Source organism: Mirounga angustirostris, unplaced genomic scaffold (genome assembly GCF_029215605.1).
Source record: "Mirounga angustirostris isolate CCGP_5_RB_7025 unplaced genomic scaffold, mMirAng1.0.hap1 SCAF_13, whole genome shotgun sequence".
Lineage (NCBI taxonomy): Eukaryota > Metazoa > Chordata > Mammalia > Carnivora > Phocidae > Mirounga > Mirounga angustirostris.
The window spans coordinates 102,001,700-102,021,013 of NW_026991721.1; the positions used below are offsets into that span (position 1 = coordinate 102,001,700).

The 19,314-nt window shown below is 40.1% G+C and overlaps 1 protein-coding gene across 14 annotated transcripts in view; it reads right to left on the reverse strand.

Moving 5' to 3' along the window:
* The window catches only part of POU2AF2 (POU class 2 homeobox associating factor 2), a 497,177-nt gene that overhangs the window by 226,163 nt on the left and 251,700 nt on the right, over nucleotides 1–19,314 (reverse strand). For 8 of the 14 annotated variants that reach the window (XM_064577479.1, XM_064577475.1, XM_064577481.1 and 5 more), the window contains one exon: nucleotides 16,500–16,569. In XM_064577479.1, coding sequence (XP_064433549.1) covers nucleotides 16,500–16,569 — 70 coding nt within the window. Of the gene's footprint in view, nucleotides 1–5,908; nucleotides 6,045–16,499; nucleotides 16,570–19,314 lie in introns of those variants that run through there. The other 6 variants (XR_010407108.1, XR_010407110.1, XR_010407109.1 and 3 more) reach the window with 2 other exon arrangements.

The window sequence follows — 19,314 nt, forward strand, 5'->3', positions numbered from 1 at the left end:
GCAATCAGGTCCCCATTAGTTATTCAAGCATTACAGATACTAGAATGCTGGGCATTGGAGGATGGGTAAAATTGCCTTGGCAAAGATAGTTAAGGAAAAGGGAATCCAGGTGCAAGGCAGAGATAGGCAAAACTATGGAAGCTTGAAGGGCAAGGTGCATTTGGAGAATGGGAAGTCATACAGTGTGACCGGAAAATAGGATACATGGAGGGACCTGGGAAAGATGAACTCTCAAAGAGGTAGGATGGTCCAATATAGGGTCTTGTGTGCCACTCAGATTGAGACTGAGTTTTGTTTCTGTAGCCATTGGGGTAATCAGCAAAGGCTTTTGCAAAGAAAGGTGTTATTATGGATGCTGGCTTTTAGAAAGGTGACTGGCAACACATGAATGTCCTGATTGAAAATGCCAGAAAAGGCCAAATAACTGCCAGAAGTCTTCTCAAACATCGTAATTCCACAAAAACATTTTACATTTGTTCGAAATTACAGAGATTACCAAGTGGCCCAAGACATCATGGTGAAAATATTTAGACAATTGGCAAACTCTTTTTTCTCTATATGCTATTTCCAAAGGAGATAATCTTTAATCCTCTCTTCCACCCAAATTATTCCCTGTCTTGGAAAAAAATGCCAAAAATGTTTGGGAACATGCACTCCACCCGTGTTTTTTGGAAGGGCTGGTTATTTAGTTTCTACATGAGCCAAATGTTAATCCACAGGAATTTTCTTAGAAAAGATGCATTGCCAAAATGCTCCTCCAATATAATTCTGGTGGGAACCCATGGTAGGTGAATGTAAATTATAGGCATAGAATGTACAAGAGGAAGGAGAATATTAACCACACTAAATACTAAATACCACCAATGTATTATGAAGTATTTGACATTTTGTAAGTCCATGTTGAAAATGCATAGTCAAAAAAGCATGATGATTTCAGAGCTTATATAATCTAGATTTCCAGGGGCACCTGGGTGGCTCAGCCAGTTAAGTGTCTGACTCTTGATTCTGGCTCAGGTCTTGATCTCAGGGTTGTGAGATGGAGCCCTGTGTTGGGCTCCATCCTGGGCATGGAGCCTACTTAAGATTGTCTCTCTCCCTCTCCCTCTGCCCACCACTCTCTTAAAAAAAAAAAAAAAAAAAGCATAATCTAGATTTCCATCAGATGCTTATTTGGTCATGGAGATTCTTTAAGAACATTCCACAAATATTTTTGAACATTATGTAGAGCTCTACAAAGATACTGATGAACAACACAGTTCCCTGCCCTCATGGAGCTTACATCTAAAATAAAGATACAAAAAGATAAAGAAGCAATGATCATAATATGGTATCATATAATAATAACTATGATGTGAAAGGGCTTGGTGAAGGAAGTACATGGTGTTACGAGACCATACAGAGTAAATAGGGGGCGGGGGGGGGGAGGGAGGGTTGCATGGCAAGGAACACATCCTTTAAGAAATTACAACTAAACTGACATCTAAAGCATAAGCAGGACCTAACCCAGCAAGACAAGTGGCCAGGGAAGAAAAGAGTGGGAACGAGTGTGAGCAGTGTTCTAAGACAAAGACTCAGAGTCAAGAGAAAGAAGTGCATTCAGGAAACCAAGTAGTTCACCCCAGCTGGAATTTATATATACACCATGTGTGCGGAGGGGGAAGGCTGGAATGTCTACAGATGAAGCTGGAGAGGTAGGAAGGGGCCAGATCCCACCAAGTCTTGTAATACTCATAACAGAATTTGGGATTTATCCCAAGGGCATTAGAGATCCACTGACTGCCTTTAAGCAGAGGAATCAGGATCATATTTGAATCTCAGAAAGGTCACTCTGACCATGGAGTAAAGAATGGATCTATGGATGTGGGCAAGTCGGAGGTAGGATGCCCAGGGTAGGAGGATGTTATAATCCTCAGGAGAGGCAACGGAAGCCTAAGCAAGAAGAATGGAAATAAAGACAGAAAGAAGGAAATGGATCTGAGAGGTATTTCCAAGAGAATATACACAAGACTATAATTGTTGCTCAGGTTGAGGGAGAAAGGGGAGGTGAGGGTAACCCCCAGATCTCTGGCTGGACTAGTGGAAGTGGCTAGTGAGGGAAGGAGGAGAAACAGATGAAGGGGTGCAAACAAGGGGTTCAGTTTCATTCCTGTTAAGATTAGTATGTTTGGTGGACACCTAACATGCCTCTGGGTATATGGAGCTGGACTGAGGTTTGAGTCATTAGCACACAGATGGCCATGGGAGACAATGCGTGTATGGAAGGCTCAAGTCTTCTTGGTAGCAGAACTCCCAAGCATCTGTTAGTACTGCTTTAAATGGGGACGCCCCATATCTCAGTCCTTTTTATCACAGCCCTGTAATCCACAAAGTCTATTCTGTTCCATATCTAGGTTCCTGAGAGCATCCGTATCTTTCAGCATACATAGAATCATCTGTCTCCTCCCCAAAAAATCGCAGTTTTGAACCAATTACATTACCCATAGAGCTTACCTTGAATCCATCATTCTTCACCTTTATTTCTGATCTGGAGAAAGCTATACAAATTTTGTGACATTATCTACCCACATAAAAGCATAAATGGAGAATCCAAAAAAAAAAAAAAATCAGGACCTTTGGTTTCAGGCAAAATAGCTGAGTTATGTTTTAAGGGGATTTATTTGGGTCATCTGATATTTAATTTAAACTGCATGCTTCCTACTCGCCTTTTAATTAATTCATCTTTTATCTTGCCCTGACATGGTCAGAACTTATTTAGGATCCCTTGTTCCCGAAGATCAAATTGCTTTTCTAAAGTACATTTGGTTTCTAAAACTTGGCATCTCTGAGCTTCTGGTGCCAATACAAAGAGCACATACATATTCCAACAATCCATGGATTGTTGTTAGTGAGTGGCATCGGTCCTGGCCTTTGGGAGGAAGGACACAGCGCATTTCTTCATGGGGGAAGTGATGGAGCTATTATTACTTTCAAGACACCCCTGGTTTGTCCATTCAGAAAGGCACAAGTCAGGCTCTGTGGCCCATTCAAAGGATGAGGCTGTGAAAATGGGTCCCCTGGTGACACTTGGACTGCCAGCCCTTCCCTTGCATCCACTCCACAGCAGACGGTTCCCAGCCCCCGAGTCTGTTAACCTTGACCTCGCCTGTCACCATGGAAACACAACACTGCCAAGGGAACTTCCTCTGTGATTATCATTCAAACTGTGAAAGAATAGAACAGAAAATAGAATAGGAAAAACACCCGGAAAATTTCATTGCCCATTTCATGTTGCCATTCAGCCTTTTTCTTTAGAACAGAGAAGCTTCCAGCAATTTCTTTGAAAGTTTGGTGTTGGAGTGAAGGGGGTGAGGGTGGGGTGGGAAGGAGGAGTCTGGCCAAGAACTGCTGTGGCAGCCTAATATTTTACCAGCCTCTACTCTGTATGAGGAGTTAAGGCTGACCTGCAGCATATTACCATACCTGGAATAATTCACAATTGCCCCCCAAAGAATAAAATACCTAGGAAAAAACTTTGCCAAGGAGGTGAATGACCTGTACTCTGAAAACTATAAAACACTGATGAAGGAAACTGAAGATGACACAAACAAATGGAAAGATATCCCATGTGCATGGATTGCAAGAATTAATATTATTAAAATATTCACACTACTTAAAGCAATCTACAGATTCAGTGCAACCCCTATCAAAATACCAATAGTATTTTTCACAGAACTAGAACAAATAATACTCAAATTTGTATGGAACCACAAAAGATCCCAAATAGTCAAAGCAATCTTGAAAAAGAACAAAGCTGGAGGTATCATAATCTCAGATTTCAAGATATACTGAAAAGCTGTAGTCATCAAAACAGTAATCAAACAGGCACAAAAACAGACTCACAGATCAATGGAACAGAATAGAGAGCCCAGAAATAAACCCATGCTTTCATGGTAAATTAATCTATGACAAAGGAAACAAGATAATAACAGGAAAAAGATAGTATTTTAATAAATGGTGCTGGAAAAACTGGACAGCTACATGCAAAAGAATGAATTTGGACCACTTTCTTATAACATACACAAGAATAAACTCAAAATGGATTGAAGACCTACATATAAGACCTGAAACTATAAAAATCCTAGAAGAGAGCACAAGTAGTAATGTCTCTGACATTGGTCATAACAACATTTTTCTAGATATGTCTCTTGAGGCAAGGGAAACAAAAGCAAAAATAAAGTATTAGGATATGTCAAAATAAAAAGCTTTCACACTGGGGCACCTGGGTAGCTTAGTTAGTTAGGCATCTGACTCTTGATTTCAGCTCAGGTCATGATCTCATGGGTCCTGAGACTGAGCCCTGCACTGGGCTCTCCACTCAGCGGGGAGTCTGCTTGAGATTCTCTCCCTCTGCCTCTCCCCCTACTCACACTCTCTCTCTCTAAAATAAATAGATACATCTTTTTTTTAAAAAAAGCTTTCTCAGTGAGGGAATCCATCAGCAAAACAAAAAGGCAACCTATTGAACAGGAGGAGATATTTGCAAATGATACATCCAATAAGGGGATTAATACCCAAAATACATAAAGAACTTATACAACTCAACAGCAAAAAATAATCTGATTAAAAAATGGGGAGAGGACTTGAATAGACATTTTTCAAAAGAAGACAGATGGCCAACAGACACATGAAAGGATTCTCAACATTGCTAATCATCAGGAAAATGCAAATCAAAACCACAAGATATCACCTTACACCTGTCAGAATGGTTAAAATCAAAAGGACAAGATATAACAAGTAACTACAGAGGATGCAGAGAAAAAGGAACCCTTCTTCACTGTTGGTGGGAATGTAAATTGGCACAGCCACTATGGAAAACAGTATTAAAAACAGAAATATCATATAATCCAATAACTCTACTACTGGGTATTTATCCAAAGAAAACAAAAACACCAATTGGAAAAGATATACGCACCCCTATGTTTATTGCAGCATTATTTACAACAGCCAAGATGTGGAAGCAGTCTGTGTCCATTGATAGGTGAATGGATAAGGAAGATGTGATGTGTGTGTTTCTGTGTGCATATAATATATATAATATTATGCAGCCATAAAAAACGATGAGACTGTGCCATTTGGAACAACATGGATGGACCTAGAGGGTATTATGCTAAGTGAAATAAGTCAGACTGAGAAAGACAAAGGCCAATGTTTTCACTCATATGTAGGATGAAAAAAAATGAATAAACAAACAAAAAGCAGAATCAGACCCATAAATACAGAGAACAAACGGACGGATGCCAGAAGGGAGAGGTATGGGAGGATTGGCAAAATGGGTGAAGGGGGTTGGGAGACACAGGCTTCCCATTATGGAGGGAAGAAGTCATGGGGATGAAAGGCACAGCTCAGGGAATATAGTCAGTGATACTGTAACAACATTGCACGGTGACAGACCACAGCCACACTTGTGAGCACAGCATAACACAGAAGTGGAATCACTGTGTGGTATACCTGAAACCAATGTAACATTGTGTGTCAGCCATACTCCAAAAAACCAAACCAAAACATAACAAAAACCCAGAAGCCAAATACGTAAATCAATGAAGTACCTAGAATAATAGTGCTATCCTTAATACCATTTGAAATGATTTGGATCTTCACCTGTAGGTTGCTAAGCAAACAACTATCATTATTATTTCCCCACTACCCCCTTGAATTAGGACCAGAACTTGGTAGCAGTAAGAGGCCTGATTTCAATTTACAGTAGGATTGCTCACATAGAATTGGAAGGAACCACAGAGATCTAGTTCCAAGCCCATACCTGGAACTGTGGGCAAGATATACTGTGTGTGTGTGTGTGTGCATGCCCCTTAACTGGGCCCAAAGCTTTCCTCATAAATTCTACATCCAGAAAAACTTAATAAGAACTTACTTGGTCCCGCATCTTCCTTTAACAGACCAGCAATATGAAGTCCAAAGAGATCATGCCCTTCTCTTGCTTACTCTCTTCCTTCTGTTGCTCCTCTTACTCTTCTCTCTGCCTCTTCCACCTTTCTCTTTTTCTCTTCCTAAAGTGACAAAGTTGCATAGTTTGGATTTCGCATTGGCTTGAGTGAATGTTAAACAAGAGTGTTGAGTTCCACAGGCGAGGCCCAGTGCAGACAGAGTGGGAATGAAGTTGGAAGTGCACCTGGACTCACAGGGAAGCTGGAGGATCAAGAAGTAGGCAAATGATTTCAGAAACACACTGGGGTTTTGGTCTCAATGAATGCAGAGGCCCTGGCAATCCAGCAGTCAGGACCTGGCGTGTTCTTAATATGTGTTTCCTTGGCTGCTTGTTGCCTTGCTGAGTGAGTCTTCCCTTCTACCTCCGGGAGTGGAGGAGATCAGCAGCTGCTGAGGCCCGGTGCCCCCAGATTCACCAGGGACAGAATGAGATGGAAACATCTACAAGTTCTAGGAGCTCCTGCTTGAGTTTGACTCTGCCCTCCGAAGAGGAGGAAAGATGTACTTTACTCACCTTGATGAGGTGGACACAGTGTGCTTTCATTTGTGATGTTTTATCACGTGCTGCTGTTTGTTCTAAACCTTGAAGTCTCTCAGCGTGCTGACACGAGGAACACACGCCTTGAGCTTTGGAGTCAGACGCGTGTATGTTTTAGTAACTCCAACACTGCTGGCTGGGGCAAGACTCACAACCTCTTTAGCCCTTGGTTTCCGCATGTGCAGAATGGCAGCCACAGTAATGCCCATCTCAAGGGATGGTCACAAAAATTAGAGAAACAAAGGCATATAATGTGTCTGATGTGGAGTCCTAGGTAGTAATGACTTCCGACTACCTCTCACCCAGCATCGGGCTCTGTTTCAACAACACAGACTGGCTCAGAACGTAGAGAATGCTGGAGGAAATTTTTTGTGCTATTCACCCTGGACTTAAGAATACAAAACGATATTAAAAAATATTAAAGACTCGTTTACTCTTTGCTTTTTGTTGAGCTTCTTAGGTGAATATGAACGAGAGGGACAGCCAGGAAATTTGGTGTCACAACATCCACAGTTAAAAAGCACCTTATGACTTAAGTGAATGGGTAAAGAAGCATTTCCTAATGTTTTCTGACTTGCCATCTCCTTTTATAGTAAAATCTTGCAAACCGTCTTAGGTTTAGCAATTATTTTATCATCTTTACATGATATCTATTAAAATGTTATTTTAAATTGAAAATAGACATATTTTAGATCTATGTTCTAAATTCTTAAGCTAGGTGCTGAGAATATGGGTATTTACTATATTATTATCTACTTTTTTGTATTCTCTAGATATTCCATCATAAGAAAATATTATACCAGTATTTCATTTTTAATAGTTTAGTAATTATTCAAAGAGGAAATTTTTACAGTATTTTCATTTATCAAGTGATATACACTCTTTGATTTATTTTAACTTAATTCTATATGAAAAGGAATAATTTATGGACAAATAATTTTTAATATGACTTTATACCATATTTGACTTTGGGACCAAAAATATATTGAAATGAAGCCTAACTATATGTTCTAGAACCAACAGTTGCTTTCATAACTTGAGGGTTGAAATGTCTCTTTGGGGCTTACAAAAAAATCAACTGGTATCCTTTTTTTAGATATATATAATTTTCAGGTTTTGTTTCTAAAGTATAAGATGAGGGAGACTGTTTCAGGCTTTCACTTGCAAGCATTTCTCCACAAACAACTCATTGCAGTTGTGGACAGGCTTTATTCTCAATAGATGGAAAGTCGAACTGCATATAATCACAGCTATGTTTTATATTTTAAACACTGTTAATCTACAGTGACTTCCTGATGTCTGATATGAGAACTCTGAAAGCTATCTGTGGGTCTAGTGGGAGCATCTTGGGACATATTTAAAAAATTATTATCACTTTTGTATTTCCCTTTGACTTTCTGTATTTCAACAGTGGAATTCCTCACAAATTAAACAATGGATGACTAAGAGGAGAAGCAATATAAAAAGGTATATGGGTCAAAAATATCGTGGCAGCTACAGGAGTTCAGTGTGGGATAAATATCTGAGTGAGTCATGAAAGCCTTCATCGGATGTCCCCATGTCCTGTGTGCTCAGGGACATAGGGCCCAACAATGACATGAGCCCCCTTTAAATTCTTTTCCAGGTACTGGACTTATGTCCCTTCTATTCTAGGCTCTGGGCATTGGGAGAGATTTTACTCCTCTTCTTATCTCCAATGGCATCTAGGTCAAGTGTGGCATGGGGTGGACATTCCAGAAGTGTTAGAGATTTAATGGACTTGAATGATTCCACTGAGTGGCAGATCAGACAATAGATGTAGGGGAGGTGAGAGTTACGCATCAGAATCAGTGATGATCTGGAACTAGAATAATAGAAGGCTGGTGTTGCCACTATCAGGCATGGGAATCAGAAGGGACACTCAGGTATCTGGCAGGCACCTGACAGTAGACCCACCCCCACAGGAGGAGGACAGAAGCCAGGGCACCTGATCCGGCTGCAATGCCGAAAGAGACAGCTCTGTCTGTCCAACAAGTATCGTTCCTAAGGGACATGATGGTAACTGTTCACTGATAAGGAAAGAGTGAAGCTGAAGGAATGGGCTGTGCCTCACCCGACAGTGGACCACACTGACCAGAGTTCAGGGATTGCTCCTGAGTCTAGCAGTTGACTAGTAAAAAAGTACGATTCAGGGACCAATATTCAGGCCTTGGGAGGGAGGTTGGTAAAAGCAAGACAAGGGTTTGAATTGAAGAGTGGAGAAGCCCAGTTTACTGGTAGCAAGACTAACAATGCTGAGCTACCAGGAGCTGATTGACCAGAGAGGCTCACTAATTCCTGGAAGTGTGGGTGGGGTTGGACCTACAGGGAGCCTCAGCAGGGACAAGAGAGGAGGGAGACAGAGGCTGGGAACAAGGCGGGCTCAAATGAGAGTTCTCTGTGGTGGTTCTTGCCTTGTTTTTTCTGAGGCCAATCGTTTTACCTGATGCGTGAATAACTTTTTGAACTTTTTCTGTATTTTAAAACAAATTATTTAGTGAGTGTGTTATAGACTGAAGGCCAAATGGTATTGCAATAAAAGTTTATGCTGAGGATAAAAGAATTCTAAGACGCAGGTAAATAATACATGTACTATTCTGTTAGGTGCATACAAGTTTCTTCTATTCTGTGAAGCTATTCTGTTAGGTGCATACAAGTTTATAATTACTGTATCTTCATGACAAATTGTTCCATTTATCATGAGGTCATGACCTTTCTTCATCCCTTACAATTATTTTCACCTTAGAATCTATTTTCTTCTGATGGAAATGGAGCTATAACACTTGCTTTTAATTCATTGTTTTTTGGGGTAACTTACTCTGCTGTTGGAGTTTGAACGTGTCTGTATCCTCATATTTTAAGTGTGTTTCTTGTAAACATCACATAGCTGACAAACTGACATTCTTTGTTTTTTCAACAAAATTTTATTTCATTTACACTGACTGTGATTATGGAGGTATATGAATTCATCTCCATCATCTTACTTTGTGCTTATATTAGTTATTTATCCTGCTTTGTGTATTTTTATCCCCAATTTCATCTGGATTGATGAACATTTTTTAGTTAATGTTTTCTTCAAGAGATTTGGAAGCCATCTATTTTACTTCCTTAAAAATAACCCTTACCTAAGTTTTTACCCTCTTGCCATAAAAATACAAAGACCTTAGAAATTGTAATTCCATTCGCTCTCCTTTGCTTACATCATTTTTATACCCTCAAATTAGGCACTGTCATTGTATTGTTTTATTCAGTATCTGAACAGACTTTTTCACGTTGGTACTGGTTCCGTTGTTTACTATTCTTCCTGGTGTTTCACTTCCATTGTTATCATTGAAATTTCTTCTTCCTGAGGTTCAGTCTTTAGTAGAAGTTCCTCCAGTGAGACTCTCCTTCAGTGATAAACTGTTTTTCTGATTGCACAAAAATGTCTTTGCTCTTCTTCTTAAGTAATAGTTTAGCAAAGGGTGAGGTTATATGTGGATAGTTACTTGCTGTCAGCACACTGAAGATATCATCTCTTGCATTTATTATAATGGGTTTACATGCATTGAATTGGATCCCCATGTTCACTAATTGACTACAATTCAAAATAAGGATTTTTTTAAAAATCAATCTACTATTGCCTACACTGTAATAGAATCCAAATTTATGTTTAATATAACAAATCTATTAAAATTATAACTAATAACCCTCATCCTTTAAAAAAAAGGCTTTGAATCGCCTATTCAAATCTGGGAGATTCTTCATGGACATATTTTAAGAATTTAGTGAGGAAGATACAGACTTACATACCTCTAAGAGAAGGGAAGCTCTTTCATGAACATTTTCCTTGAAACTTCCAATCTTGGAAAAGTAGAAGCAGCATAGGAGAAGGACACTGTCAAATATCAGCTTGCACTAATAAATAAATTTGGTATAGATTTTCAACAAGTGCTTAGAATTAGCAAAAAAAGTAATTAAGACAAGTTTAAAACTGTAGTAACAATTCTGTACAGTCTTAATATACTTTCCATTTTTCATATATATTTTTTTCTTTTTTTGTTATGCCAGAGGGGAAGAATTCACCATTTTTCTCTTTACAAACACTGTTTGTTAACTGACTGTAATTGCCAAATAACAAATGTAACAGAGTCAAATATGTATTTGATTTATTAACCCAGGTGGTTCCTTCTTAAAGAGAAATAGACTTGTTGCCCGTGGTTTGTGGCATGAAGCCCACTTCAAAGGGTAAAGTTCACGTTCTTCCTTTTACTATTTTTCCTTCCTTCTGTCTTTCTTTCCTTATTTCTTTGCTGTTGTTGTTGTTTTAGAGACAGTAGATGTGATTCACCTTTTGTTTAAAAACACAAACTGAAAAAAACCTCTGTGCGTGTTGGGCTTTTTATAGCTTTTAATTCTACTTCACTTAATGTAATGAAACTTTTTCATATCTGCTAAAATATGAAGTCCAATAGCTGATGCAAAGGAAGAACAAAGCAGTGGATGTTCAGGTAAAAGCTAGGGGAGATGGAGTTTCACAAAGTATGTTAATCACATGGCAAGTGAATTGTACATTAACTAAGAGAGGAGACTCCTGCTCTCTCATTCTTTGTATTCAATTCAGGACTGGGACTCCATCCTGAAACCTCATGAGTCCACTTTTTATTCATTTTTCCCTTTTTATGTCCACGGTCATTATTGTGGTTAACACCCTCTCTGTAACTTGCTTAAACCTAAGTTTGCTGCTTTTTGACCGGCTCTCCCTATTGACCTAAAATACACCTGACCAAATCACACTCCTGCTTAAAATCCTTGGTTATATTATTATTTTTCTACCTTTCAAGTGTCTGACACATAGTGTTTAGTAAATAAATGTGTGTGTTTTTTTAAACGAGACAAATAAGAAAAAGGGAATAAGAAGTAATGGAGAGATTAGTACATTAACTCACTTAGTGAATATTTGAATTATGTGTCCAGCACTGTGCTTGGTGTTCACAAGGGTGAACACAATATATGTAGGGCTCCTGTTGTGGGTAGGTTCAGTCTCACTCATTCCATCTAAATAAGTAAACAGCTAAAATGCCTAGGCACTGACTATGGATTGGGTATTGTACCAAGTGTTCTCCTTTGGTCTTCACAACCACCCACAATGAGCCAGGCTAAAAGTGCCCATTTTGTTCAGGATACAACTGGGGTATGACAAGGTTAAGTAACAAGAGATGGAGCTAGGATTAGAAACTTGACAGACAGACCAGAACTCTTTTCCTAACTCAAACCCATAGTGTACAGTCATCGTCTGGTTCATTAGAACACACCTATGATTCCTCCACACCTATGATAAGGGAATGCTCTCTGGCAGAGGAAATCACCCAGGGTCTGACTGCAGAGAACTGACTTCCAGAGTCAGGCCTGGCTACAGTCAGCACTGGATTTTCGGAAGCCTCCAGAATTCCTGGTACATCATAAGAAGGAGATTCATTTCTGTATCCCTTAGCCCTCTGCATAAAGCATGTTGACCAAGTTTGTTCTTAGTCCAGGAATTTCAGCTAAGAATTTATCCAACTACCTATTTTCCATTTTTTTAATCGTTAAGATTCTGGTTTTAATAACTTATTGTATTTGTACCCTTAAAATTTTTTTTTTTTAAAGATTTTATTTATTTATTTGAGACAGAGAGAATGAGAGACAGAGAGCATGAGAGGGAGGAGGGTCAGAGGGAGGCAGACTCCCCGCCGAGCGGGGATCCCGATGCGGGACTTGATCCAGGGACTCCAGGATCATGACCTGAGCCGAAGGCAGTCGCTTAACCGACTGAGCCACCCAGGCGCCCTGTACCCTTAAAATTTTTATTAATCATTTTCGTATTTTTAAAATGTCTTAATAGTCATTATCCTTAATACTTTTTATTGCTCACTTAATTTTTTACTATCTTTTAATTAAACTTTTAAAGATATTTTTACTTTCCACTTCATTTTTCAAGTTTGCTTCCTTTTTACTCTTCTCTACCATGTCCCCAACTTCATTTAATTTTATTCTTTTAGTAAAGGTGACTAATTAAACGTGGTTAAATGTTATGCCTTTTTAAGACTTTAAAATCAACTCTTGCATAAATCAGGGAAAAAGACCTTGTGGAGAATAAGTCCCAGGACATGTTTCTGGAGATGGCTTATGATGAGCCAGTTCAGAAAGCGAAGATCGAAGATCGCGTGGGCTGAGCTGGGCAGGGCTCTGTGTGTGAGGTAGGGTGTGAGTCCTGAGCGGGTGTGTCAGGAAGCCAGGCTCTTGTCTCAGTTCTTTCACTAGCTGCCCTTGTGACCCTTGGCAGACCCCTTCCCTGCTCTTCTCAGCAGTAGCAGGAAAGGGCTGAAATAAATCATTTCCAAATGGGCCTTTCCAGCTTTGTTTGGTATTGTGTGTGTCCTATGATTCGGATGGCCGTGGATTAGCGGAACAAAGCCGAGCATTTTGATGGAGCCCTATTAAAGTGGCATATCAAATTATCAAAACACTGCTTTTTATTACTTAATAATGTTCTCAGAAGAAATCCTTGGTGTATCCCTGACCCTGTGCCTAAGCCTTGCCCTGTTCCTCAGCCTGTGAACCCCACCAAAGTATCCCTGTGATCAAAATGGCAATGTCAAAATAGCATGAACACTTTGCAGAAGGGCTTTAGATTCTGGGCACAACTGCTCACTTATCCCTTAGCTGTGTGGTCTTCGGAATGAGACTTCTCAGCCTTGGTTTCCTCATCTGTAAAGTAAATTACAGTCTTGACGCTGAAGACATTAAGCTTCGAAATAAAATGTGTAAAGAGCCCATGCATGCTTCATCACATATAGAAAGGAAATAAAGCTTGAGGTAGTTTAATGGTCCCAAAAGAACTTCCTAAAAGAAAATCATCTGTGTTTCACTAGAAAGTTTTTAAATCATTTCTAGGTTTCTAGGTTAGGAGCGTCTTGGGTTTCAGAAGGGCTGATGGCCCCGTAGACTGGGAAGAGACCAAGGGCTCAAGTGGGAAGGAAAAGCAGAGATCAGACAGTCAGACAGTCTGAACATGTACTGAACAACTTATCAGATGTACAAAGAGAAGGGAATGTTTATGAAAAACAAGCCCCCACATCTCCCTTACTCCTATGCCCAGATCAGAGCCCTTGTGTCTGAGTCAGAGCTGAAAATCAGCTTTTAGAAGTGTTATTGCTCACAGGGGGCAAGTACGGGTATGATACAGCAACATTACTCTTGAGCTCTGTGGCGTCTTGACCTTGTCTGGCTTAGAGGAATCTCAGCGAGACTCATCTGTGGCTTTATGTAGTGACCAAATTGGCTAAAAGGCCCAAAGATGAAACATATGTTGCTCTGGCAGGAAGTTTTGGAACACTTGGTGAAGTTCTTGAGAAATAAGATAATCTTGTAAAATTGGGTTGTCTAGTTGCTGAATTCCTGAGGCAAAGTAAACAACGAGAGTACTGAGGCATCCGTGTTGGGGGAGGGTGGGTTGAAGCTGGCTGGCTGGATGATGATGATGATGGTGATGATGATGTCTTGAGAATCACAAAGAGAAAGAATGCATTCAGGTTCTAGAAAATTGTCCATATTCTCAATTTTGGTATGGCCCTCTACCCCCAAGAGAAAGCTTTACCTGGAAAACTATCTCACTTTGAATTTTCATTCTTTTGAAAAAAATAAATGGGTACCAAGGAGATATTACAAGCTATTATAAATGTTCAGGATACCAAATTGAGTAAGACACAACCATTCCTGGATTGAGTTGACAGTTTTATGGGGATAAAAGCCTATGGGCAGCCCATGGTACAATCCAATGTGGTGTGTGCCATTACAGAAAATTGAGCAAAGTACTGCAGATCACAGAGGTCAGATCAGCCAACTCTGCCTGGGATAGTCACAAAAGGTCTTCATAGAAGAGGTAATATACTTCAGCTGGTTTCTTACAAAAATGGTAATTCAGGAAGTGAGAAGGGGAGAGATTTTAGTTGCAAAGCTTGTACAAAGAAGGCACAGAGTCAGAAATGGATATGGCATAGAGGTGTGGGCCTAATATGGACTGGAGTTTGACAAGAAGGCCATGATGGCAGGACAGGAACTTAAGCTACAGGATAGAATGATAGGATGACAGGGAGTGAGTCTAGGAAGGCACTTGGATGACAGCCTTCATGCTAAGCTAGAGAGTTTGGATTTTATCTATGAATTCCAGGAAGGCCAAAAAGAGTTTTTGTTCTTTTGTTTGTTTTTCTTTATTAACCTGGGATGGAACATAGAGGTTTTGTTTTTAGTAATACACCTTCAGTGGAAGAAAGATGTTTAAGCAGTTGCATTCAGGAGACTCTGGTGCAAGACCATTTCACTAGCCATTGCATCTCTTAAAGTTAATGGTCCAGTCTTGGAAGGGATAAAAACAGAGAGAGAAGAAGCAGGAAGTAAGTCTTAATGCTGAGGTGGAATAGGATATTCAGTGACAGATCAGATGTAAGGATGTTAGATGAGCTGGAGGGAGGTCTTGGTGATGGCAGCAAGAGTCAATTGTAAAGACAGGCTAAGTGGCCGCACCATAAACTGATATGAAAAATAACTTCATTCCTTGTTATACACACGTTCTTTTGACATGACATGTTTTTGCTCATACAAATGTAAGAGAGAGTTTACACCTAATTTTTTTTTATGTGGGCAAAGATATTTTGCTTTATGGGGTCTGGTTCCAGCCTGCTCAAAGGTGTAGGACATCGCGTGCCAGAGATGATTACCAAAATTCTTGATCTCCTCTTCTTTCTGGGCACATGGCTGGACTTCACGTCCCAGCTTCCATTACAGTAACGTGTGGCCCTGTGATTGAGTTCTAGCCGCTGGTATGTGAGCAAAAGTGATGTACATTGATTTCAAGCTTGACCCATAAACTTCATGAGGCATTCCTCCATGCTCTGGCTCCTCCTCTGGCTGGTTGGAATGGAGACAACTTCTGTGGCATTAATCAAAGCTACAAGGTGAAGGTGACAGAGCCTCCAATAGTCTGGGCCCCCAGGGTGACATTGCAGAGGCTTTTCACCTACTCGGTATTGTTACAGGAGTTAAAAATAAGCATCAGCTGGGGTCTATTTGTTATAGAGGTTACTCTACCCTAACTATTACATCAAGTTCTCACATTGATTTGTTAATTTAATGAATATTTATCGAATATTGATTATGCACCTGGCACTATATCAGGTGCTAGGGATGGAGTGTAGAGACTATAACTGTCTTGTTCTCACAGAGCCACAGAGCTTACAGCCCAGGAAGTAAACACCAGTTTTGTATGTTTGTGCTTAGAATGCCTTAGTGTCCTATTTTATTACATCAAAGTACTTTTTTATATTGAAAATTTTCCCTTCATATAATATTGATTTTTTAAAAACATGAATTTTACTACCAGTTTGAGATAATTTTCATAATAACCAAGAACCAGCATCCAGCATTGAGAGAGCTGGTGTGTGAGCTCTTTCCAAGTTTCTAGTCACTTTAGAAATTTATGCAGAGTTTACAGTTACCTACATAATACAATTTATGTTGTCAATACCACCAGCATTAATCCTTGAGCTTACCTTTCCATTACTAGAAAAAGTGTTATTGTGACATTAATAATAGTGAGAATTAATAGTCATTTATATGAACTTTTGCTTATGAGGAAAGGTTTTTAAATTGAGTGTGCTTACATATTAGTAGATGAGTGTACAGGAGTAGAACAGGTCTGGGGAGGTGGATGTAGGTGGGGGAGTAGCACTTGATGGATTCCATTTTGAATGGGTTACACTGGAGTTGCCCACCAGACATTCAGGAGAATCTGGGTCTGGTAGCCCGCTGAGTTCTTGATTTGGGGGTCTATTTGTAGGTTGAAGTAAAATAACTAGTGGTGAGGAGCAGATTAAAGACACAAAGGAAAACAAAAAAAGACACAACAAGAGGGCACTGCGACCCTGGGATGCAGGTTTCTTACCTGGGAGCAAAGTCCCATGAGTCACTTGGTTCCTCTTGACCCTCTTTTCAACACTCGGTGAATTCGAATGCTACATAAGAAATTACAAATTAAGCACTTAACACAGCATTACACTTCTCATAATGAACACTAAGTAAGCATTGGCATATCATTATATTGTACACCTGAAATTAATATAATTAACAATCACATTAATATTAATTAATATTATTAAGAATAATTAAGAATATGTTATAAATTAATATAACCCTGTATGTTAAGTATGCTTCAATTAAAAAAATAAAGCAATTATTGATAGGTTAAAAAAAACCAAACTTATTATCTAAGAGTTCCTGTGAGTCAGGCATCCAGGCACAGCCTAGGTGGGTCCCCTACTCAGGGTGTCACAAGGCTGAAATCAAGATGTCACTCAGACCACAACCTTATCTGAGACTTGGCTTCTCTCATGAGCTCACTAGCTGTTGGCACTGCTGGCAGAGTGTAGTTTCTGATTAGGTCAGGCCCACCCAGGATAATCTCTTCTGATTAGTTTAGGGGCCTTCATCACATTGTGAAAACCCTTCACCTCTGCCATATAGTGTAACCTAATCATGAGAATAGGGAGTGATATCGTATCATATTCACAGGCCTGCCTACACTCAAGCGGAGGTGATTACGCAGAGTATGCATATTAGGAGTTGAGAACCTTGGAGGTTATCTTAGAATTCTGTCCACCACAAAGGCCAGGGATATATTCATTTACTGAACAACTAGTTTTTGAGCACCTACAATTTGTCAAGTGTTTTTTTTTTTTTTTTTTAAGATTTTTTATTTATTTGACAGAGAGAGACACAGCGAGAGAGGGAACACAAGCAGGGGGAGTGGGAGAGAGAGAAGCAGGCTTCCCGCCGAGCAGGGAGCCCGATGCGGGGCTCGATCCCAGGACCCTGGGACCATGACCTGAGCCGAAGGCAGACGCTTAACGACTGAGCCACCCAGGCGCCCCTTGTCAAGTGTTTTTATGGTATCTTTGAAGACGATAAATACTTTAAAAACTAGAGCAGAATAAGCAGAATTTGGACTGCTAGAAGTTAGCATGGCAAGCGGCTGTTTTAAGTGAGGTGGTAAGCCCTGGCTTCATGAAGAAAGTAACACGTAAGCCAAGGACTCCTTATAAGAACCACAGCTTTCCCTATGCCCAGAGGTCTTCAGATGTTTCTCCCAATTTATTTTCCTTTAATCCTTAATCTTCTTTTGTAGAACTAATGAAATAAATTAAAAAATTCTACATTGCATTTTATTACATTTAAATTAAGACTCTACAAAACAAAGTGAGCCAGAAGGCAAAATCTTATAAGCCAAAAGAAACCAGGGAAACCCCTGATGTTTCAAAGGGGCTCGAAAGGCAGAAATCTGTTGTTCAAAAAAGAATCCAACATGCTCACATTTGGGCCCATCAGTGAATCCATATGACACTGGGCCTGTGATTTATTCATTCATCCCATATAATATACTAAGAATTTGTTATATGCAAGGCTTCATGCTAAGCATGGAGATCTTAAAGATAAGTAAGGTATAATCCCTGACTTTGAAGAATTTACAGTAGAATGAGACACAAAATCTTGTGTAGATAATTTCAATTATGGCATACCATCAGGAATATCAACAGCTAGTAATTATACAGAGAAAACACCCTCCCTGGGGTATCTCAGCAGGGACCATGAAATCAAAACCCGTAACAAGTTCTAGATGAGCTTTCTAAAATGTGGCCTAAGATGATTTGACAGGTGTATAGTATTCTACAGACCCAGGATGGGAGTGATAAGTAGTCATGTTTACCCACAAATGGCTCCCTTGGGCTGAGCCTGGGGAGACGAAATGGTAAGCCAATGTTGTGACTTGACCAGAGAACACAGGCGAGAAGAGCAACCGGATTATTCAGCACTGATAGGGCAGTGTTTATCTAACAGCTGTACAACAACCGTTCTACCAGAAAGCTAGGGAAACAGTAGCCTCGTAATCAGTCTCTAGCGTGTTCTGTCACAGGTACTACATGAGAACCGCATTGTCGAAGCTCTTGTCTGCTCTAGATCTTAACGCACCAATCCTGGCATGGCTGATGGTGCTGCATCCATGCAGGGATGAGGCTGCTCAAGTGCCCTTGTATTTGCTGGCGACTGCTGGGGGACAAACGATCCTAAAATTGAGTGGCTTGAAACAATAGCCATTTGTTTACCTCAAATTCTGTAGATTGAGCTCGCTTGGACAGTCTTCTTGTCTAGGCCAAGCCTGGCCTGGTCTCAGCTGGGTTTACTCATGGGCTAGTGGTCAGCTGGTGGGTCAGCTGGGGCTATTGGTTTATGATGGCTTTGTCTCAAACAGCTGGGTTGACTGAGACCTCTCCCCACACGGTCTCCCCACTCCCAGGCTCCATTTGCAAGATGGCCAAAGGTTGCAAGAGCAACAAGCAGATAGGAACTTAATATTTTTGCTATATTAATGGCATTGATGATTTGGGTGCCCGTTAGTCAATTTTCTATATAACAGCTCATTCCCCTGGGTTAATGCAGAAGTGACATTTCACTGCACTATTTCTTAAAAGCTAAGCACAATCCAGTGACATGCTTGTTTTGTTTTTCCAAAGGTAGGAGACATAGGAAAGATTAAAACTCCAGGTCAAAGAGTGATTCATTTGGCATTCTTTTTGAGCATCCTGATGGCAGAAAAGTTTACAGAGCACGTTGCACTGGGCACAGGAATAGAGCTACATAGTGCTAGCCCCACAGAGATGTCAGTCTGAAGATAGAGGGGGCCTGGAGTCTGTCCAGCTGGGAAG